The following is a 23,953-nucleotide window of genomic DNA, read 5'->3' on the forward strand; positions in this document are numbered from 1 at the left end:
GATTACATGTATTTTTTTCCTGCTGCACCTGTTTCGATACAGGTGCAAGATAATGGTTCATTCTAAATTTAAAACAAATGTCACACTTCTATCATTTAGTATATGTAAAGACAAGATTAAATCAAGAATAGTCTGATGGGTGACAATATTAGCCTATCACTTGTGAATGATATATTATCACTTGTGAATGATGCCCAGCATAAGAAACAATGCCTTTTTTTTGTGACTTGTTCGAATCATAGTCGCACACCTCATGTAGCCTAGCCCATATGTTTTAATAAGTTTTGTATCACAACTAAAGTGACCAAATAACTTCTTAAAATTAAGCACATTCATCTGCTTTACAAGGGGTGTAGAGCCTAACTGGCATATATAAGCAGCGTGTGAGTTTCAAGTTTGGGGAGAACATTTTCACCATAAAAATGCACCTTTATAATAAAACCATTACATGCATAATTGCATTTACAGTCACTTTTGATAATGGTGTTTTTCCGCTAATGGAACATTCACGCTTATAGCCTAATACCATGTGCACATTGCTGCGCTTATAACGTGAAGATATAGCCTAATAGTTTATCAATATTTGAAGCTAAACATTATGAACTGTTGCGTCAGCCACATTGCATAAAAACCTTTTTTTTTATACTAGTGGTTGTATTAATTGGGCATCTATCCCATCCCACAATTGTCCCAGACTATGTTTAGAATATTTATTTCTCGCACAGAATAGAATAGGTCGACTTTTGTACTATGGGGGGTAGTTGATTGACATAGGCTGGTGCTTTTGCTGTTCGTTAGGCCAACTCATCTTGTTGGCTGACTAAAAGTAAACGTGGATAGTTCTTCCAATATCTTCTATATGCACCTCGGAATTGGATAAGGACGAGTGCAGTTGAGTCCCTGATGTGTCTGTCTTAACTTGTAGCCTGTGAAAAAGACCTGAAAAAGACGTGACGGAGAGCCGTGTGAGTGAGAGACGCTTCGGGTTGCACGGCACACTCAGGGAGAAGGGCACAACGCAGCACTCCATGCCACAAAAGGCAGGGATTGTTTGGGGTATATTACGGCCAAAAAGGGGATGCCTCTGTGAAATTCAAGGCATTATCAAGTGCTTGTCAAATTGTGAATGAGAGACTATTGGGAGTGTTCACAGCCTGCGCAAAAAAACAAAGCAGAGCTCATGCCTTTCAAGCAACTTTTTTCAAATCATCATTAGTCTCATCATGCAGCCTTAAAATGTATAGAAAATATAAACATATAGCCCAACGTTTGTAGAACAACTAAAGTTACATTAATAACTCTAAATTAAGCATATAGAAGTACCTATTTATATATTAACCGCTCAACACAGAATAGCCGCATGTGCGCACTCCCTCAAATTGTTTGAAGAAAAGATTTAGATTTTATTCAGCTTTGTTCAATTGTATTCTTCATACTATAAAATACTATAAAATAATTCCACGGAATTATAAACTAATCTTGTCTGCTAAATTAACTAGTGTAGCCCACAGCCGTTTGGCATAGCCACACCAGGACCTAACATAAGGACAACTCAGAGTATGCTATTCTTTTCTTCTAAAATAGACTACATTTTCTTCATATCATGCTTCTTTAGACCTGTCTCAATAAATAATGGATTTATTGTGAAGGTGTAGGCTTTAATACATGGATTTATTAGACTTTTTAAAATGTCTTGTGGAAGCCAGGAGATGCTAAATGTGTTTATGTTAATTAACAGTCAATTAGTCAATGAGACCGACAGTTATTTGCTTGACAATCACCAGCTGACAGAATTTTGTGACCGCCACAGCCCTAGTTATGGCTTTACACCCCATACTATACTGTGGATAAATAGTTACTTGTCTAACAGAACACAGAGGGTGTTCTTTAATGGAAGCCTCTCCAACATAATCAAGGGAGATTCAGGAATTCCCCAGGGCAGCTTTCTAGGCCCCTTTTATAAATCTTTACTAATGACATGCCACTGGCTTTGAGTTAATCTAGTGTGTCTATGTATGCTGATGACGCAACACCATACACATCAGCTACTACAGCGACTGAAATGACTGCAACACTTAACAAAGAGCTGCAGTTAGTTTCAGAGTGAGTGGCAAGGAATAAGTTTGTCCTAAATATTTCTAAAACTAAAATCATTGTATTTGTGACAAATCATTCACTAAACCCTAAACCTCAACTAAATCTTGTAATACATCTATAAATCTCTCCTGGATCAAAGTGGAGGAGAGATTGACTTCATCACCACTTGTGTTTATGAGATGTATTGACCTGTTGAATTCACCGAGCTGTCTGTTTGAACTACTGGCGCACAGCTCGGACACCCATGCATACCCCACAAGACATGCCACAATAGGTCTCTTCACATTCACCAAGTCCAGAACAGACAATGGGAGGCGCACAGTACTACATAGAGACATGACTACATGGAACTCTATTCCACATCAAGTAACTGATGCAAGCAGTAAAATTAGATTTAGAAAACAGATAAAAATAGACTTTAAACATAGGCACAGACACATGCATACACACACGATAACATACGCACTATACACACACGTACACATGGATTTAGTATTGTAGATAAGTGGTAGTGGTGGAGTAGCGGCCTGAGGGCACACAGTGTTGTGAAATCTGTGAATGTATTGTAATGTTTTTAAAATTGTAACTGCCTTAATTTTGCTGGACCGCAGGAAGAGTAGCTGCTGCCTTGGCAGCAGGTAATGGGGATCCATAATAAATACAAAGACAAATTGAAATAACTTAATTAGGCCCTAATGTATGGATTTCATGACCGGTAATACAGATATGCATCTGTTGGTCACAGATACCTTTAAAAAAAAGTAGGGGCGTGGATCAGAAAACCCGTCTGTATCTGGTGTGACCCCCATTTGCCTCATGCAGCGCGACACATTTCCTTCGCATAGAGTAGATCATGTTGTTTATTGTGGCCTGTAGAATGTTGTTCCACTCTTCAATGGCTGTGCGACTTTGCTGGGTATTGGCAGGAACTGGAACACTCTGTTGTACACACCGATCCAGAGCATCCCAAACATGCTCAATTGGTGACATGTCTGGTGAGTATGCAGGCCATGAAAGAACTGGGACATTTTCAGCTTCCAGGAATTGTGTACAGATCATTGTGACATTTGGCTGTGCATTATCATGATGAAACATGAGGTGATGGCGGTGGATGACTGGCACGACAATGGTCCTCGGGATCTTGTCATGGTATCTCGGTGCATTCAAATTGCCATTTGTAAAATGCAATTGTGATCTTTGTCCGTAGCTTATGCCTGCCCTTACCATAGCCCACCGCCACATTGGGGCACTCTGTTCACAACTTTGACATCAGCAAACCGTTCGCCCACACGACACAATCAGCCCGGTACAGTTGAAACTGCTATTAATACGTGAAGAGCACATTTTGTCAGTGTGCCAGTGGCCATCGAAGGTGAGCATTTTAAGTCGATTACGACGCCGAACTGCAGTCAGGGCAAGACACTGGTTAAGACGACAAGCATGGAGATGAGCTTCCTTGACAGTTTGTGCAGAAATCCTTCGGTTTAGCAAACCCACAATTTCATCAGCTATCCGGGTGGCTGGTCTCAGACGATCCCGTTAGTGAATAAGCCGGATGTGGAGGTCCTGGGCTGAGGTGGTTACATGTGGTCTGCAGTTGTGAGTCCGGGAATTTCTCTAAAATGATGTTGGAGGTGGATTATGGTCGAGAAATGAACTTTAAATTAACTGACAACAGCTCTGGTGGACATTCCTGCAGTCAGCATGCCAAATGCACGCTCCCTCAAAACTTGAGACATCTGTGGCATTGTGTTGTGTGACAAAACTGCACATTTTGGAGTGGCCTTTTATTGTCCCCAGCACAAGGTGCACCTGTGTAATGCCCATGCTGTTTAATCAGCTTCTTGATATGCCACACCTGTCAGGTGGATGGATTATCTTGGCAAAGGAGAAATGCTCACTAACAGGGATGTAATCAAATTTGTGAAAATAAATTGAGAGAAATAAGCGTTGGAAAATTTCTGGCATTATTTATTTCAGCTCATGAAACATGGGACCAACACTTTACATGTTGTGTTTATATTTTTGTTCAGTATAATTAAGTCACATGACATGATGCTCAACCAGCACTCCGCATGGTGCCTGACAGGTTTATGATGCTAGCTTAGACTTCGTAAATGGAGTCCTAGCAGACATGATTCCTTGTCACTTAAAAGCTATTATAAAAATGTACTGAGGATGTAAGGGAAATTCTTAAAAGCGGGCTGCTGATAGTTACTACCACAGCTCACATACTCAGTGGTGCTAATCAGAGACTTTTCCTGGTTCATCCCCATGCCAGCCAAAGCTCATAAATAATAAGGAGATGCAGAGCAGACTGCAGGGATGATGATGCCACATGATTGACATTTAATGCAAATGCTGTTATTATCTGACAGGCAGGCAGGAAGCTACACTATATATACAAAAGTATGTGGATACCCCTTCAACTTAGTGGATTTGGCTATTTCAGCCACACCCGTTGCTGACAGGTGTACAGAATCGAGAACACTGTCATGCAATCTCCATAGACAAACATTGACAGTAGAACGAATGGCCTTACTGAAGAGCTCAGTGGCTTTTAACGTGGCACCATCATAGGATGCCACCTTTCCAACAAGTCATTGCCCCGGTCAACTGTAAGTGCTATTATTGTGAAGTGGAAACGTCTCGGAGCGACAACGGCTCAGCCGCGAAGTGGTAGGCCACACGAGCTCAAAGAATGGGACAGCCAAGTGCTGAAGCGCGTAGCGCGTAAAAATCGTCTGTCCTCGGTTGCAACACTCACTACCGAGTTCCAAAATGCCTCTGGAAGCAAAGGCAGCACAAGAACTGTTCGTCGGGAGCTTCATGAAATGGAGCTCCCGACGAACAGCTGCAACCCCATCGAACACCTTTGGGATGAATTGGAACGCTTACTGCGAGCCAGGCCTAATCACCCAACATCAGTGCCCAACCTCACTCATGCTCTTGTTGCTGAATGGAAGCAAGTCCCTGCAGCAATGTCCCAACATCTAGTAAAAAGCCTTCCCAGAAGAATGGAGGCTGTTATAGCAGCAAAGGGGGGACCGACTCCACTTTTGGTCACGTAGTGTATCTCTGCTCTGATCATTTACAGTCAAACAGAGACTGCCCAGGTTTACTCTCAGGGTGTCGGTATACTACACTATACTTTTCTGTGGCCACGGTTGGTGCAGAAGGTTGTAAAGTTGCTTGTGGATAGAGGATACATAATTTGATCTATGGCATCTAGTTACTGTGTCAGCCCTGGCTCCTGCTTGATTACAGCAAGGACGTAGCCCTAGTTGGTAGGTCCTTGGTTAGTGTAACCAGTAACACTATGATCAAATTAAGGCATATTTAACACATTATGTCCTGGAAATATAATCCTAATGTTTTTGTTTTTCATAATTTAAACTGAAGAGGTGGTACTGTAGCATATTCATGCATACAGATATTTGAATTGCGTTTAAAAATGAGCTATTTTGAGGTAAGTAGGAATGCTCTGGAACACTTAAGAGGGATATGCATGATGTATAATAAAAGACAAAGCACATCGTAATCTTTGTGTGGTTAAAAAAAGGAAAGAGGGAAATACAAAGAGAGACATCCTCTGTTCCTGAAAAGCTTAAGGGATCACTCCTCCTGTCCTGTCAGATACTTGCCTCCTTCTTCCCTCCCTTCTTCCCTCCCTCTATCCAGGATGGTTGCCCATCTCTGATCTCTGTGCCAGGATTATTCCTGTTGGGCCTGTTACTTTTCACTCCCTCTGCCAGGATCTCTGGTGCTGTTACTTCTCACTTCCTCATCAAAGTGTGGGAGTGTGAAAGCAAAACATTGATATCAAACTTCTACAACATACAAGATCCAATAAGACATTTGACTGCAAAACACAGCTGCACCATAATGTATTACCTATATCTGTACGCAATATAGACCCACTACTGTAACTACTACTTAGACCCAGTTTTACAACATCTGGGAAAAAAATAGCTGCAGCATATTACTGTATACCTGCACCACTGTAAAGCACAGCCTCCATACGTAATACAGCTAGAAGCTACAACAGCCTGCCATCGCCCAAAACAGGAACTATACTGATAAGCCACTACCCATTTCTATCTTCCTGTTGCAACGCCTAGACATTTTTCTGACATTGGCCTCAGTTTCACCCTGCTGCATCCCGACCCCGCACTTCCATTATGTTTCCTCAGAGCAAGCAACTTCCATAAGGCTGTCACATATCCGTCAGGGAGAAGGGGGATGAAGGGAGAAGGAGCGAGACGGGGGAGAGATGATACATCTAAGTGCAGCGACTAGGGCCTAGCTGAACAGTCGAAACCCCCTGCCTAGTCCTAACAACCGTCTACGAGCATCAGGGACTAGGGTACGATAAGGACTTAAGTCTTGTCACCTTGTCCAGCATTGATCAAACCAGGCTTTATGACGTGTCGTCAGACCATCCCGACAACATCCAGCAGAGCTTAATAATCTCATATATTTCCTTCCTTTCCTCTGACATCCCATGCAGCCCCTGACAGTCACTCAAGATAAGCCAAAAGCCTTCTGACAGTATAGAGAGCATATATAAAACACATAAATAATATGTGCTGCCATTTTGGCACCGGGAGTCAATGGAGCAAAAGATTCTGTTTCTCCATTTCTGTTTGAGTGAATTCTCACAATCAAATCTGGTAACAATCCTGACACGATTAAAAGAAAAACTATTTTAAAGCAATGAACCTCAACGTAAAAGGCATTTGAAAACCTCTATAGAAAGTCACATTGAAGTCACCAGCAGAGATGAAATTATGTGAGGCACCCTGCTTTATAAATGTGTTTTTAAACAAACACCAAGGACAGTTGGCATATACAATATTAATCTCGGAAACGCAGAACTAAAATCTTGACTAAATGCATCTGAGCTAAACCATGGGCCAAATGTCCCCTCCAATTCCAAGATACCAAAATATGCGAACACCTGCTAAATTGTGACTTGTCCAAATGGTCAGTGACAAATTCCTCATTAATCGTTGCATACCACAGTCTGTTGACATAACATCCTACGTCACGTGCGTCTGTCCACTAAATATGAATACAGTATTAGCATGTTACAGTAGCTACAATAGATCAGATGAGTAAACTATCAATATTTAAAACATCTTCTAAAATCACCCATCCACAGCCAATCTACTGTACAGTGGCATTATCTCAGTGACAGAACTACCCACTGCCCAGCTATAGATTATAGGCCTCCGTTTTCTGTCTGATCCTCTGCCATCCCATCCAGTCTCTATCCAGCCTGACTATAACGACAGAACCTGTGGCTAAACCCAATCAATTACCGCTGTGTACAATTCATTACCAACTTCCCTCTGAGAACCGTGATTCAGTTCATCTCTGTTGTGTTTTAATTAAACCCAATCACAGCACACTGACTGGCTGCTGCTGTCGCTGCTGTGTCTGTGGAGTCTCCCTCAGGATGCAATTCTCTTTCAACGGACTGATAATAGAATATGACATTGGTGGAGATGTTCTGTTATTCTTCACTCTCAGTATTGCTCTGTGTCCTAAGATAACTGATGGTGACCTGAAACGCTTCTTGTTGCCCGAAGTCTTCATATTTTAAAAAGCATTTAGAGATTAGATTTCGTCAAACAATGATAACTGAAGTAAATTATTCGCATTATGCCTACACATTTTAGGTGTGTTTTAGTTCATGGAAATGTCGTGTTTATGTTTGTTGTTAATATGATAATAGATTCAATGTTGTTGCCTAATATACAGACAGCTTTACAGTTGAAAATCAAGGGCAACACTCCTCTTTATGACAACGAATTGCAACTGTAAGCGGTATATTAAGCAACAACGTTAAATATATAGAATCATTGAAAACTGTAAAGGAAGTAATATGTTGAATAAATGCACAACTTCTTACAATAAACGATAGTCGGTGTCTTGAAAACTTGCTGCTCTTGAATTTAAAAAATAGTCAACTGAGAGCAAATAGACTCAAATGCAAAACTGAGTTTAAATGTATTTGGCTAAGGTGTATGTAAACTTCCGACTTCAACCGTATGTAAAAACCTCCAAAGACACATCCCTGCTCTCACAGTCTCCAGGGAAGTTGATTACTACAGTTTGTGTTAAAGACAAGATTTAGCTTTTACTAAACCTGGAAGTCTCCTCAGGTCGATAGATACCTTTACGAGGGAGACCTGTTCCCAACAGTACAGTGTTAGTGAAAGGACAAACAGGGTACGTACCTATACTGTACACTACACAGTTGTTCTTGTCGTCTTCTGCTGCCAGCCAGGTGATGTCCTGAAGCCACCTGGGACCGCCAGTCAGAACCATTGGGACAGGCCGCTTTGCGGACAGGGCGCTCTGTCGGACAGGAAAGACGTTGGTGGTACGTTAGTATTTTGCTGTCTAAAAACCTGTGATCACTCATTCATCAATCAGGCCTGTCGCTGTTATGGAAAGTGAGTTTCCATAGTCTTTTTCAGTTGACCTGACAGTGAGATTGAAGGATGGCATGTGTGGTGTGTGTGGCGGGGAGTGTCTTATGGGGTACAGCCCAGGCCTAGGCCGTCATTCGAATTTGTCCTCAGAGACAATGGGGTTACGGGGCTCTTTTGAATTTTCTTGTTCTTCAGGGTGCTTTAGAATCCCGAAGAGAGTTCGGATGGAGAAGAAGAAAGGAGGAGACCTGCATTAGAAGTGATCTTTAGACACATTGTACCTCACTATCTGTACGATCGCCGCTGCCTCCTGAAGACTGGCAGGGAAGGGAAAGAATCGAAAGAATTGGTGTGCGTTTCAAAAGAGTGACCCAGGGCTGCAGATCACAATGCAGGGATAAATGATTGTGTCAATATCTTGGACTATATTTCACTTCCTGCCTAGTTCAGATATGGTATGTAATTTCTCATAAAGAGTGGTTTAATGTGCTTTCAGAGACAGAGGCATAATACCACTGCTTGACACATGACTCTCTGTCTAAATGTAAGTGTTCCTAATCTGTAACAAGTTGACCCTCTCCTCTGAGCTAAACAAACTGGGCATCCTTGAAGTGAAGTGATCTATATCCAACTGTGCGTAGTGTAGAGACTCTGGGTGCATCCGAAATGGCCCTCTATTCCCTATATAGTGCACTTTTTTTGGACAATGGAATAGTGAATGTCTATAAGGAATAGTGCATGTAATTAAAAATAACACATTTAATGTATTTCTATGGAAGAGGGTGCCATTTCAGTCGCAGCCTCTGCCATGGTTTTAGGGACCTTGTCGTTAAATGAAAATCAATACAGCAACAAGTTGACTCACATGATAAGATAACCCTCATTGATTTTTGGTTTTTCTAGACTTTGGCCGACTGTTCAATCTAACGTGAACTTTCAACCGCGAGATTAGGATCACAGTGAGTGGATCAGGTCAGGGCATAAGTTCCAATGTATCTCTGTGAGCTGATCTCTACCTCATGTTCAGCAATAGGCTGGTATACCATCAATGACTGCTTCTAGGAGATGGAAGAAGGGGTCTGTTCCCATACAACCCGGATCAAACTGGTTTTAAAGCTACATTCTGCTATTTGAAAAAGAACAAAACGGTAGTGACAGAGTACACTCTATATCAAGAATTGAAATGATCATTAAACACATTCCAGATCCCAGGCTGTAGCTTTAAGTATCCAATTCCTCTGCATACATACAAGGGAAAGTGAAAGGAAAGGGGGATACCTAGTCAGTTGTACAATTGAATGCATGCAACTCCTCCTGAGCCATTGTGACTGAATGTGTCACACCCAGCTGATGCATAGATTTACATGTCATTAGATGATGACATGGATCTGCAGCTGTCCACTTCAGACAATAAGATGAGCAAGATGTATCATATCGATAATAGCTATACGTAAAATCATGTGAATTATAGTGTCTCATAAGGATCATTTTTAGCAACTATTTTGACAAAAGATTTGGCTATATTCAACCATGGAAGAAAGAGCTCTCTAAATTTGCTCTCAGACATTTTTATTTAATTATAGCATTAATCTTTCATTAGCCTAATAGCCCAAAATCTGCATTTCTGCTGAATGCTGCCATTTTTCTTCTCCCTCATCTCTTCAGTCACCTGGTTGGCTAATTTGACAGGGGTTTGTTTTAGGGCCCTGGCACTGCACCGGGCGGGGGAGATGAGAGGCAAGGGTGAGGCGGGTGAGGGACACTTATCAGGCCTCAGCAGCAGCAGCAGCAGCAGCAGCAGCAGCAGCAGCAGCAGCAGCAGCAGCAGCAGCAGCAGCAGCAGCAGCAGCAGCAGCAGCAGCAGGGGCTTGCCATCTCATGGTCAGACTGGGCTGTTTTTCTGCAGGGAGGTCGTCCTCCACATAAGGAACGTGCTGTCTTCAATATGTCATTCTAGCTTCTCACTACTTATCCAGGGAAACAGCATCTCGGTTCCATTTTTAACAACAACTGGATACAGGTCTTCCATGTTTCTACCTCTATTCACTGAGAGGCAACGTGGAACGAGGGAGAGCACGGATTGTTGTTTTGAAGAGGGAGATTGAACAAACTTTTTCAATAGAACTCTGAAAAAGTGTTCTATTGAAAAAGTTTGTTCAATCTCCCGTCCTTAACACAATGGAAAAATCGAATGATTTATTATTGAAATATTGAAATAGCATGGGCGACCGAGAAAAACAAATTGATACAATTTAAGGCCATGTGGCAAACAATAATGAGGGCACTAGGGATGAGGTTGTGAGCATGCAGGTCTGGGCAGAGGATATTGTCGTTGTTTGTGTACGTCTGTAAGTTGTTGTTCGTATATGTATGTTTGTATTTGGTGTTAAAAAATATATATATATTTTTAAATATATATATATACATATAAAATAATAATTAGTTACTATACTGAACCAAAATATAAATGCAACATGCAACAATTTCAAAGATTTTACTGAGTTACAGTTCATATAAGGAAAACAGTCAATTGAAATAAATTCATTAGGCCCTAACCTATGGATTTCACATGACTGGGCAGGGGTGCAGCCATCGGGTGGGCCTGGAAGGGCATAGGCCCACCCACTTGGCAGTCAGGCCCACCCACTGGGGAGCCAGGCCTATCCAATCAGAATGAGTTTTTCCCTACAAAAGGGTTTTATTACAGACAGAAATACGCCTCAGCATCACACAGCCTGCGACACGGTTATCCCTTGTGGCTGGGCCCGCAGATTGTCCCAGGCTTGTGGCTGTCAAATCCCTTCTGTGTCTTGCTGTTTCCATCTGCCCTGCAACCTGCCCTGTCTGGAACTGCATGGAGTACCAGCGTTAGCCTACGTTGCTACCATGACATCCAAAACCAAAGCCGGTGGGAGTAACGGAGAGGACAGTGTTTCTCTATCACAGGTGATGAATCTTTTAAACAAGCAGTTCTTACAACAACAGGAAAATAACTTCAAGAGCTTTGTCCAAATACTGATGGACTCAACTAATAAAATAATGGACGATCTGACCAGAGAGGTCCAGGACATTAAGAACAATTTGCAGTTCTCCCAAGGAGAGGTGGATGTCCTGAAAGAGACCTGCAACAATATGACACCTAACTGTAAGTCCACGCGAGATGACATCAGCACTGTCTGTGAATCATTATTAACAATATCTGGGAAAACAGACAATCTAGAGGGACAATCCAGGAGTCATAACAGCATTGTGGATGGCATACCAGAGTCTTCACACGAGAACTGAGCCGAGTCTGAGGAGAAAGTATGACAATTGATCACTGAAAAGCTCCAGATGGACCATAGGAAGATCGAGGTGGAAAACCAGTAACCAGCCCAGGTGAAAGACCCAGGCCGATAGTGGTTTAAGGTTCCTAAGGTTTAAGGACAAAATGTCTGTCCTGTAGAGAGCCAAGAACTTGAGAGGAAACAACATCATCCTTAACGAGGACTACTCAGAAACTGTGCACCAGAGGCGGAAATAACTTATCCCAGCAATGAAAGCTGCCAGAGAGCATTGGGACATTGCTTACATCCGCTAGGACAAGCTAATTGTCCACCCTACCTCCCAAAAGACTGGGAGAAGTGAGAGAGCCTAACTTCCGGGTCAGTAGCTTTAGCGCCACATCACAAACATACACCAACTGACAATCACATATGCCTTATTGACTGATTCTATTAGTCAAACAATGTTCTTTCTAGGGAGTTTTTCCTAGCCACCATGCTTCTACATCGGCATTGCTTGCTGTTTGGGGTTTTAGGCTGGGGTTCTGGGGCGGCAGGTAGCCTAGTGGTTAGAGAGTTGGGTCAGTAACCAAAAGGTTGTGAGATCGAATCCCCAAGGTAAAAATATGTTGTTCTGCCCCTGAACAAGGCAGTTAACCCACAGTTCCGAGGCTGTCATTGTAAATAAGAATTTGTTCTTAACTGGCTTAACATCTGTATAAATGCACTTTGTGACATCTACTGATGTAAAAAGGGCTTCATAAATACATTTGATTCTTGTCATTTTTCCCTTCATATTCTGTATCTGTATCATATCTATATATTCATATATATTCTGTATCATATCTCCAATAGAAAATTGCCCATATTAATATATGTAGCCTGAGTGGCGCTTCGGTCTAAGGCACTGCATCTCAGTGCTAGAGGCGTCACTACATACCCTGGTTTGATTCCAGGCTGTATCACAACCAGCTGTGATTGGGAGTCCCATAGGGCGGCGCACAATTGGCCCAGCATCATCCGGATTAGGGTTTGGTAGGAGAAAATCCAAAGAAAAACCAACCTGAAAACCTTTTTTTTGAGATCCCATGCTCTTACAATGGAAAGCTATGGGGCATATACAATTCCAGCTCCCAGATTTCAAATCCTCTTGCTTCCACTAGATGACAATAGTCTTTGTTCAAGGTTTCAGGCTTGTTTCTTCCCAAAGGAGGAAGAATTTTGAGTTTTAGAACTGGGAGTCAGAGTTGGAAATCAGTCCGAACAGGACACGCACCTGCTAATTTTGCTTTCCAATTGAACATACTTCTTTCCGTATGAAATATTATAGTTTAATTACATTTTAGGGTACCTGAAGATTAAATAGAAATATATTTTGACTTGTTTTAACAAGTTTAGCGGTAACTTTTTGGATTCCTTCTCTGCAAGTTGAATGAGTGGATTACTCAAATCGATAGCGCCAACTAAACTGACTTTTTGGGATATAAAGAAGGATTTTATCTAACAAAACGACCATGCATGTTGTAGCTGGGACCCTTTGGATTGTAAATCAGAGGAAGATTCTCAAAAAGTAAGTGACTATTTAATCTCTATTTGTAATTTTATGAAGCCTGTGCTGGTTGAAAAATATGTTGATGTGGGGCTCCGTCCTTAAACAATCGCATGGTATGCTTTCGCTGTAAAGCCTATTGTAAATCGGACAATGCAGTTAGATTAACAAGACTTTAAGCTTTTAACCGATATAAGACACTTGTATGTACCTAGATGTTTAATATCCATATTTTTTACAATTATTTATTTGAATTGCGCGCCCTCCAATTTCAACGGAAGTTGTCAACAGGTGTCCCGCTGGCGGGACGCCTAGCCCTAAGAAGTTTTAACAGAGAGGTCTATTTTCTGGGTGACCTGAATATATTGTAGATTGGTTTTCATCAAGCACTCTGCTTGAGATGAAGCTGCTGTAACCAGCACTGGGCGAAAAGGGTCAATATCAGAGGATATCTTTATCTGTATATTTCCAGATATGATATTTTTTTGGATAGTTTTATGGTTTTATTAGGAGTAGACATGCTACAGATGTGCATGTCCTTAATTTCATATACTGAGCTAGGATATTCTTCATAATGGGCCAGTTTTGACATGCATCCAACCTGGACCTCAGAAATCTCCCTGCTACCGTATGAGATACGTTCAAGACACGCACCTGATGCACATGCACTAGCTTACATATTTCTAACTCTGGAAAGGGCATGTGTCAACATGCTGACATACAGTGGCAAGAGAAAGTATGTGATCTCTTTGGAATTACCTGGATATCTGCATAAATTAGTCATGCAATTTGACCTGATCTTCATCTTAGGCACAACAATAGACAAACACAGTGTGCTTAAACTAATAACACACAAATTATTGTATTTTTCTTGTCTATATTGAATACCTCATTTAAACATTCACAGTGTAGGTTGGGAAAATTATGTGAACCCCTAGGCTAAGGACTTCTCCAAAAGTTAATTGGAGTCAGGAGTCAGCTAACCTGGAGTCCAATCAATGACATGAGATTGGAAATGTTGGTTAAAGCTGCCCTGCCCTTTAAAAAACACTCACATAATTTCTATTCACAAGAAGCATTGCCTGATGTGAACCATGCCTCGAACAAAATAGATCTCAGAAGACCTAAGATTAAGAATTGTTGCAAAAGTATCTCTAGAATCCTGTATGTTCATCAGTTCACGGTAAGGCAAATTGTCTATACATGGAGAAAGTTCAGTACTGTTGCTACTCTCACTAGGAGTGACCATCCTGCAAAGATGACTGCAAGAGCACAGCGCAGAATGCTGAATGAGGTTAAGAAGAATCCTAGACTGTCAGCTAAAGACTTATAGAAATCTCTGGAACATGCTAACTTCTCTGTTGACGAGTCTACGATACGTAAAACACTAAACAAGAATGGTGTTCATGGGAGGACACTACAGAAGAAGCCACTGCTGTCCAAAAAAATAATAATTTTTAAGACCAATTTATGCAAAAATCCAGGTAATTCCAAAGGGTTCACATACTTTTTCTTTCCACTGTATCTAAGCCTTTATACTTAGGCATGAACAAATACACATATTTTCAGAAATGTATCATATCTGTAGTCATTACCTGATAATTTATCTATCCATATTCATAAAAAATGCATAATTTCAACAGATATCCTTACATGATGTAATATTCAGCCTCGTATGTCTGATCGAAAATGGGCTAAATCCAACTCATGAAATATCCAGTGGCCAAATGATTTTACCTGTTCAGCCACTGAAAATCATATTGCTTCTTCACATGAAGGTGACATATCTGAGCAAACATTTGCACAATATTCAGTAGTTGTCACATTCTGACCTTAGTTTCTTTTTTATGTCGTTGTGTTAGGTTGGTCAGGGCGTGAGTTGGGGTGGGCAGTCTATGTTCTTTTTTCTAGGTTGTTTGTTTTCTATGTGTTTGGCCTGGTGTGGTTCCCAATCAGAGGCAGCTGTTTATCGTTGTCTCTGATTGGGAGCCATATTTAGGTAGCCTGTTTTCCATTGTGTGTTGTGGGTGGTTGTTTCAGTGTTTTCACCATTCGGGACTGTTTCGGTTTTCATTTTGATTCTCTTGTTCTTTTTTTGTATTTTGTATTCATTTTATTAAAAGATATTATGGATACGTACCACGCTGCACATTGGTCCGATATTTCCTACTCCTCCTCAGACGAAAAGGACGAAAGCCGTGACAGTAGTAGGCTATACAAGGCATGGAAAGGCAAACATACTCATTAAATCCAAGTTGCTATTTCCAAAGCACATCTCTGCAGCATAGCAAATCCAGACCTCCAATCACAACACGTTCTCTAAAGATGCAAACTTAGGCCAATCTTTGCGAAAATGTCTTATTTATTTAAGAGAAAGTAAAAGTTGCACTCTCAATACCCCTGTCTGCCCTGTTTGTTATGGAGGATGGATGCAATGGGTGCAGATTGGGTTGTCAGCAGCGGCCCCTCGCAGTCCAGACCCAACATGGTGGTAGTGTTGGTCTGTGATCCACTCCAAACTGTCAATGCATAAATCATGAATCAAAATTGTGTCGATATTGCAAGAAAATGTTGTCATTTCAACATGTAGTGGAAAGCCTTCCCAGAAGAGTGGAGGAGCTAAGGGGAACCAACTCCATATTAATGCCCATGATTTTGGAATGAGATGTTCGACGAGCATGTGTCCACATACTTTTGGTCATGTAGTGTAGCTTCATATCTTCACAAAACACAGATATTTGATGTATACAGTCAGTATTTATCGACATTAAGAGAGAAAATAGGATGTCACATATCTTATGATATTGAATGAGTCCTTATCCGGCCATAGGAAATGTCCATGTGTGATATTCCGAGGAATCCTAATATCATATTTGTCTAAAAGACACATCTGGATTCAGAATTTGTCAGAATATGGTGCATATCCACAAAACTGAAAACATGCATTGGAAATGGTCTGTATTCTCTAGAATATAAAAACACTTGTCATGTAAAGATATCCCCTGATATGGACCCTTTTCGCCCTGAGCAGTACTTGTAATCTGGTTCAGGTTATTAATCAACCTACCAGGGTGTTTATAAACAGTACAGGAACTATATCATATACATGTATTGATGACATTTTTATCAGTGCTACAGAACTCTGCTCAAAGCTGTATCCATACCCATTGGATGTACTGACCATAGTATGACCCAGTGGCGATTTTAGCATGTGAATCTTGGTGGAGCAAAAAAAAGTATAAATAAAAAGTGGGATGCCTGAAAGCAAAGCTACTACACAGCACAACACTAAACGATACAATAATTGGAGTATAACATTGACAAACGGGGCCTACATAAAGCTGTCCAAACAGCAGTCCCACCATCTTACCACTGCTACACCTGGCTATCAGCGGAGCCTTGTCTGGCAGCGAAACAGTTCATTTAGGCTCATTTACTGCATTTTAGAAAAACATACCTGATTTGGCTGACTTGCTAAAACAAATGTGGTTTCTAATGACATTTGAGATGTACAAATAAACTATGGCATAATGGGACGACAAGCGGATAAGAGGCAATCCATCATTTCGTTTAAGACATTAATGAGTGACTATTTGTTTAGCATTTTTGAAATGTACAGCGACAGAATCCCTGTACACCAAGTCAAAACCATAGGATAAATAAAGGGGGCCTATAAGCAGACAATGAAAGTTCTTACAAAATTTGATGATTACAATTCTATAAAACAGGTTATAGGCTACATGTGCACCATCAAGTCAGAACAGTTGGCAAAATAAATATACCAAATTATTAGGGTGAGCACATGGGCTACTAACAGCTTACAACACAACATACACTTAGTATTACATTCTTAGGTACAGTATACATATCTCCCTGGCGTATTACATAATTTATATAGCAGCATACAATACATTTTTGGACTCAACTTGTTGTGCTCACTTGAACAGGAAGGTGACATGGCGGTCCTTCATGGGCAAATTTTGTCATCAAAGTCTGGAATTCTCCTGATTTATGGTGCTTTCAAGACAACTGGGAACTCAGAAAAAAACAAGTCGAATCATAATGACGTCATTGATCTTCAGGTCGTAGCTCTAGAAAGAAGCCCGAGTTCCCGATTTACAATTCTGAGTTGGATGACCGTTCAAAACCTGTTTCCCAGTCGGAGCTCGTTTTTTCCAGAATTCACAGTTTCTTGAACTCACTGAAGTCAAGTTTTCACAGTTCTGAGTTAACAGTTGTTTTGAGCACGGCACAAATCATGCTTCATTGACAGCATGGCTAATGTTGAATGTTTATCATTTTAAACTGGGAAAAGAGACCTTTAATCCCAGATTTGGGACCACACAGCCACTGCACTGAATAGCATGCTAGTGATTGCTTTGCAATGTTTGCAGTTAGCCACTGTCACTGATTCCTTCCAAACCACTCATCGTTGAATTTACGATTTCCAACTTGTTGTATAATGTTTATGTCCAATGGCCGATGAGCACCCGGTATGTTTTATCTATTATTTATCTTCATATGACAATGATTAAAAAGGATTTGCCAGGAGATTGTCGACTTGATTCATGTTGATAACTGCTAGCTAAGATTTTGAAAGTAGTGTCAACGTCAACAGTGAAGAGGCGCAAAGAAAAAGCCATATCTTAGATTAAGATGAGCAAATGAACACAGACACTGGACAGCGGAACTCCGCCTAGAAGGCCAGCATCCCGGAGTCGCCTCTTCAATGTTAACGTTGAGACTGGTGTTTTGCGAGTACTATTTAATGAAGCTGCCAGTTGAGGACTTGTGAGGTGTCTGTTTCTCAAACTAGACACTAATGTACTTGGCCTCCCACTCCTCTTTCTATTCTGGTTAGAGCCAGTTTGCGCTATTCTGTGAAGGGAGTAGTACACAACGTTGTACGAGATCTTCAGTTTCTTGGCAATTTCTCGCATAGAATAGCCTTCATTTCTCAGAACAAGAATAGACTGACGAGTTTTATAAGAAAGTACTTTGTTTCTGGCCATTTTGAGCCTATAATTGAACCCACAAATGCTGATGTTCCAGATACTCAACTAGTCTAAAGAAGGCCAGTTGTATTGCTTCTTTAATCAGGACAACAGTTTTCAGCTGTGCTAACATAATTTCAAAAGGGTTTTCTAATGATCAATTAGCCTTTTAAAATTATGAACTTGGATTAGCTAACACAACGTGCCATTGGAGCACAGGAGTAATGGTTGCTGATAATGGGCCTCTGTACGCCTATGTAGATATTCCATAAAAAAATCTGCCGTTTCCAGCTACAATAGTAATTTACAACATTAATAATGTCTACACTGTATTTGATCAATTTGATGTTATTTTAATGGACAAAAAATGTGCTTTTCCTACAAAAACAAGGACATTTCTAAGTGACCCCAAACTTTTGAACGGTAGTGTATGTGTTTTTCAACCTCTGCCATATCATGGATTCAGAGCTATCTATCTAATAGAACACAGAGGATTTTTTTCTCTAATGTTAAACATGTGTGGTGTACCACAGGGCTACTCTCTTGTGCCTCTGCTCTTTTCTATTTTCACTAATGACCTGCCACTGGCATTAAACAAAGCCTGTGTCTGATGATTCAACCATATACATGTCAGCAACCACAGCTAGTGAAATCACTGCAACCCCAAACAAAGAGTTGCAGTCCGTTTTAGAATGGTTGGCCACTATTAAACTATTCCTGAACATCTCTAAAACTAGGAGCATTGTATTTGGTACAAATCATTCCCCAAGTTCTAGACCTCAGCTGAATCTGATCATGAATAATGTGGCAGTTGAGCAAGTTGAGGAGACTAAATGACTTGGTGTTTGTTGTAAATTGTAAACTGTCATGGTCAAAGCATATCGATTCAATGGTTGTAAAAAATGGTCTGTCCGTGATAAAGAGATGCTTTGCTTTTTATACACCACACTCCACAAAATAAGTATTACAGGCTTTAGTTTGATCGTAACTTGGTTATTGCCCAGTCATATGATCAGGTGCTGCAAAGAAGGACCTAGAAAAACGTATTCAATGTAATCAGAGGGATAATACCAATATTATGCATGCCAGTCTCTCTTGGCTTAATGTAGAGGGGACTGACTGCATACATTTTTTTTTTATACAAAACATTATGTTGAAAATTCCAAATTGTTTGCATAGTCAACTTACACACAGATCTGATACACTTATCCCACTAGACATGCCACGAAGGTCTTTTCACAGTCCCCAAATCCAGAACAAATTCAAGAAAATGTACAGTATTATATAGAGCCATGATTGCATAGAACTCCCTTCCATCTCAGATTGCTCAAGTGGAAAGCAAACCTGGTTTGAAAAACCAGATAAAGCATCACCTGACGGCACAACACCTCTCCCCTATTTGATCTAGATATTTTGTGTGTACAGTATGTACTGATATGTAGGTTATGTGTAACATTTTAAATGTATGTACACTGAACAAAACTATGAACACAACATGTAAACTGTTGAGCTGAAATAAAAGATCACAAAAATGTTCCATACACACAATAACTGTATTTCTCTCAAATGTGGTGCACAAATTTCTTTACATCCCTGTTAGTGAGCATTTCTCCTTTGTCAAGATAATCCATCCACCTGACAAGTGTGGCATATCAAGAAGCTGATTAAACAGCATGATCATTACACAGGTGCATATTGTGCTGGGGACAGTAAAAGACCACTCTAAAATGTGCTGTTTTGTCACAAAACACAATGCCACAGATGTTTCAAATTTTAAGGGAGTGTGCAATTGGCATGCTGACTGCCAGATAATTTTATGTTCATATATCTACCGTAAGCCGTCTCCAACGTCATTTTAGAGAATTTTTGCTGACGTCAAAGTTGTGAACAGAATACCCCATGGCGGCAGTGGGTTTATGGTATGGGCAGGCATAAGCTACGGACAACGAAAACAATTGCATTTTATCGATGGCAATTTGAAGGCACAGAGATACCGGGACGAGATCCTGAGGCCCATTGTCGTGCCATTCATTCGCCGCCATCACTTCATGTTTCAGCATGATAATGCACAGCCCCATGTCTTAAGGATCTGTACACACTTCCTGGAAGCTGAAAATGCCCAAGTTCTTCCATGACCTGCAGACTCACCAGACATGTCACCCATTGAGCGTGTTCCAGCCAATATCCAGCCACTTCACACAGCCATTGAAGAGGTGTTGGACAACATTCCACAGGCCACTAACAGCCTGATCAACTCTATGTGAAGGAGATTTGTCGTGCTGCATGAAGAAAATGGTGGTCAAATGAGATACTCACTGGTTTTCTGATCCACGCCCCTACCTTTTTTTAAGGTATCTGTGACCAGCAGATGCATATCTGTTTTCCCAGTGAAATCCATAGATTAGGCCCTAATGCATTTATTTTTAATTGACTGTTTTCCTTATATGAACTGTAAATCAGTCAAATCTTTGAAATTGTTGCATGTTGCGTTTTATATTTTTGTTCAGTAATAGCTCTGTCCTTGAGCTGTTCTTGTCTATTAATGTTCTGTATTATGTCATGTTTCATGTTTTGTGTGGACCCCAGGAAGCGTAGCTGCTGCTTTCGCAACCGCTAATGGGGATTCTATTAAAATACCAAATACCTCACCGGGCGGATCGTCAGCCTGTACCATGCTGCCTGCCTTTCTGGTGGAGGTGAGAGAAGCAAGGGAGTTGAGAGAGGAGAAGAAAAGCATCTATGACCAACGGAGGCTGTTCAGGCGTTCATGATCTCTATCACAGAGGAGTCTAAAGAACTTTGCTTTAAGCTATGGGATACCGCAGCATCATCCTTACAGGATAGACCTTCAAAGCTGCTTGACTGCTGCTGTTCACATTTGTATTGATTATCCCTCAGTATCTATGGAACTTGATGCCTAATGCAGTATTGCACGTTTTCACTGGTCAAATAATGTTGAATTAGGATACTATAAACTTGAGAGTTGTATTATGTGTATTCAAAATGCTAAAATTCCAATGGATTTCTAAGAATAAGATGGACTTTAAACAGGAGGTACATTCCAATGTTGTCATCAAAGGAATCTTTCAAAGACATCTTGGACAGGACATGTAAGTCCAACGTTCCAGATTTGTGTCTACGTGAATATGACTGAGTGGGAATATGAGAGAGAGAGAGAGGGAGAGTGAGAACTCCACTGTAGTCCACTCTCCTCAAGTCCCACTGATTCTGCTCTTCCCAGCCTGGCTGAATCCTCTTTTCCTTATCAGGCCAGCACAGGCTGCATTGGCCTCTCCCTGCTCTGACAGCAGCGACAACAATGGGCCAGCGATACCACCGTGCTTCAGAGAGGGGAACCTGCCACAGGCGCAGATTACACACACACATACACACGTGGGTACACATGCATGCATGCACACACACACACACACACACACATTCCAAACAAATACAAGCGAACATATTCTAACTTTGCAGAAATCAAAAAAATGTAAGTAAGTTGGTGGAATGATAGTCACAACGATTGTCTCCTACACTGAACAAAAATATAAACGCAACGTACAGCAATTTTACAGATTTGACTGAGTTACAGTTCATATAAAGAAATCAGTCAATTGAAATAGATTCATGAGGCCCTCATCTATGGATTTCACATGACTGAGAATACAGATATGCATCTCTTGGTCACAGATACCTTCAAATGAAAGGTAGGGGCGTGGATCAGAAAATCAGTCAGTATCTGGTGTGACCACGGCCCACTTATGCTCTCGTCACGGTATCTCTGTGCATTCAAATTGCCATCGATAAAATGCAATTGTGTTCGTTGTCCGTAGTTTATGTCTGCCCATACCATAACCCCACCGCCACCATGGGGCACTGTTCACAACGTTGACATCAGCAAACCGCTCGCCCACACGACATCATACACACCATCTGTCTGACATCTGTCTGGTACGGTTGAAACGGTACAATTGAAATCTGGATTAATCCGTGAAGAGCACACTTCTCCAGCGTGCCGGTGGCCATCGAAGGTTAGCATTTGCCCATTGAAATCAGTTACGACGCAAAACTGCAGTCAGGTCAAGACCCTAGTGAGGACGATGAGCAGACAGATGAGCTTCCCTGAAACAGTTTCTGACGTTTGTGCAGAAATTATTTAGTTGTGCAAACCCACAGTTTCATCAGCTGTCCGGGTGGCTGGTCTCAGACAATCCCGCAGATGAAGAAGCTAGATGTGTTACACGTGGTCTGCGGTTGTGAGGCCGGTTGGATGTACTGCCAAGCTATCTAATACGATGTTGGAGGCAGCTTATGATAGAGAAATTAACATTACATTCTCTGGCAACAGCTTTCGTGGACATTCTTGCAGTCAGCGTGCCAATTGCAGCTTATACATATTATATACATTTTACAGACAGAGTACATTTTACAATAGTTATCTTTTGTTTGTTTTTAGTCCCATCCGCTACCCTCAAGCCCTCCCATCTCCTGAGACCATCCAGTTTTGATTTCTGTTTGCCATATATTTTTCAACTGTACTGTGATACAAAAGTTCCAAACCTACTGTATATACATTTTACGGACACAGTATATTTTACAATAGTTATCTTGTTATTTTTAGTCCCACCCCTCAGCTCCACTCAACCCCTCCCATCGATCTCTGAACACCATCCAGTTTTGATTTCTATTTGACATATTTTTAAACTGTGCTGTGATGTTTTAGAAAAATTCTGAACCTTTCTGTTCTTATAGTTTCTACAGATTTTAAATTAAAGATAAAAAATTTTGCTAAGTTATTATATTATTGATCGATTGACTATGAATTTTTAAATCACCCAGCAGAGTTATTTGCAGAGTTAGCTCCAAGTAAATGGTGCAATTCTTCAACCATTCGCAGCAAAATCTGCAGAGCTGGGATGGTTGTATCCCTCATATATATATGAGGGATACTGTCACGTTCTAACCTTAGTTCCTTTTTTTATGTCTTTGTGTTACGTTGGTCAGGGCGTGAGTTGGGGTGGGTAGTCTATGTTCTTTTTTCTAGGTTGTTATATTTTCTGTGTAGTGTCTGTTCACCTTGCAGAACTGTTTCGTTTTCTCCTCGTTGTTATTTTGTGTAGTGTTCAGTTTTCAATTAAATTATGACGAACACTTACCACGCTGCATTTTGGTCCTCTTCTCCTTCACGAGACGAGAATCGTTACAGAAACACTCACCAACAAAGGACCAAGCAGCGTGGGAACATGGACTCCTGGACATGGGAGGACATTTTGGACGGCAAAGGACCCTGGGCACAGCCGGGGGAGTATCGCCGTCCGAAAGAGGAGCTAGAGGCAGCTAGAGCGGAGCGGCGCCACTACAAGGAATTGGAGCGAGGTAACGGGCACGAGAGGCAGCCCCAGACATTTTTGGGGGGGGGCACACGGGTAGATTGGCGGACTCCCCGTGCTTACCGTGGCGAGAGAGTGACTGGGCAGGCACCGTGTTATGCGGAGAAGCGCAAGGTGTCCCCAGTGCGCACGCATAGCCCGGTGTGCTACATCGCAGCTCCTCGAATCGGCCGGGCTAGAGTGGGCATCGAGCCAGGAGGGATGATGCCGGCTCAGC

At 41.3% G+C, this 23,953-nt stretch overlaps 1 protein-coding gene across 1 annotated transcript in view; it reads right to left on the bottom strand.

Annotated features, from left to right (window-relative positions):
- Nucleotides 1-23,953, bottom strand: part of LOC120022401 (zinc finger protein ZFPM2-like) — a 107,943-nt gene that overhangs the window by 18,461 nt on the left and 65,529 nt on the right. Inside the window, exon 12 of the mRNA XM_038966289.1 lies at nt 8,343-8,445. Within this exon, the coding sequence (XP_038822217.1) occupies nt 8,343-8,445 (103 nt within the window). The remainder of the gene's footprint in view (nt 1-8,342; nt 8,446-23,953) is intronic.

The sequence above is a fragment of the Salvelinus namaycush genome, chromosome 27 (assembly GCF_016432855.1).
Source record: "Salvelinus namaycush isolate Seneca chromosome 27, SaNama_1.0, whole genome shotgun sequence".
NCBI lineage: Eukaryota > Metazoa > Chordata > Actinopteri > Salmoniformes > Salmonidae > Salvelinus > Salvelinus namaycush.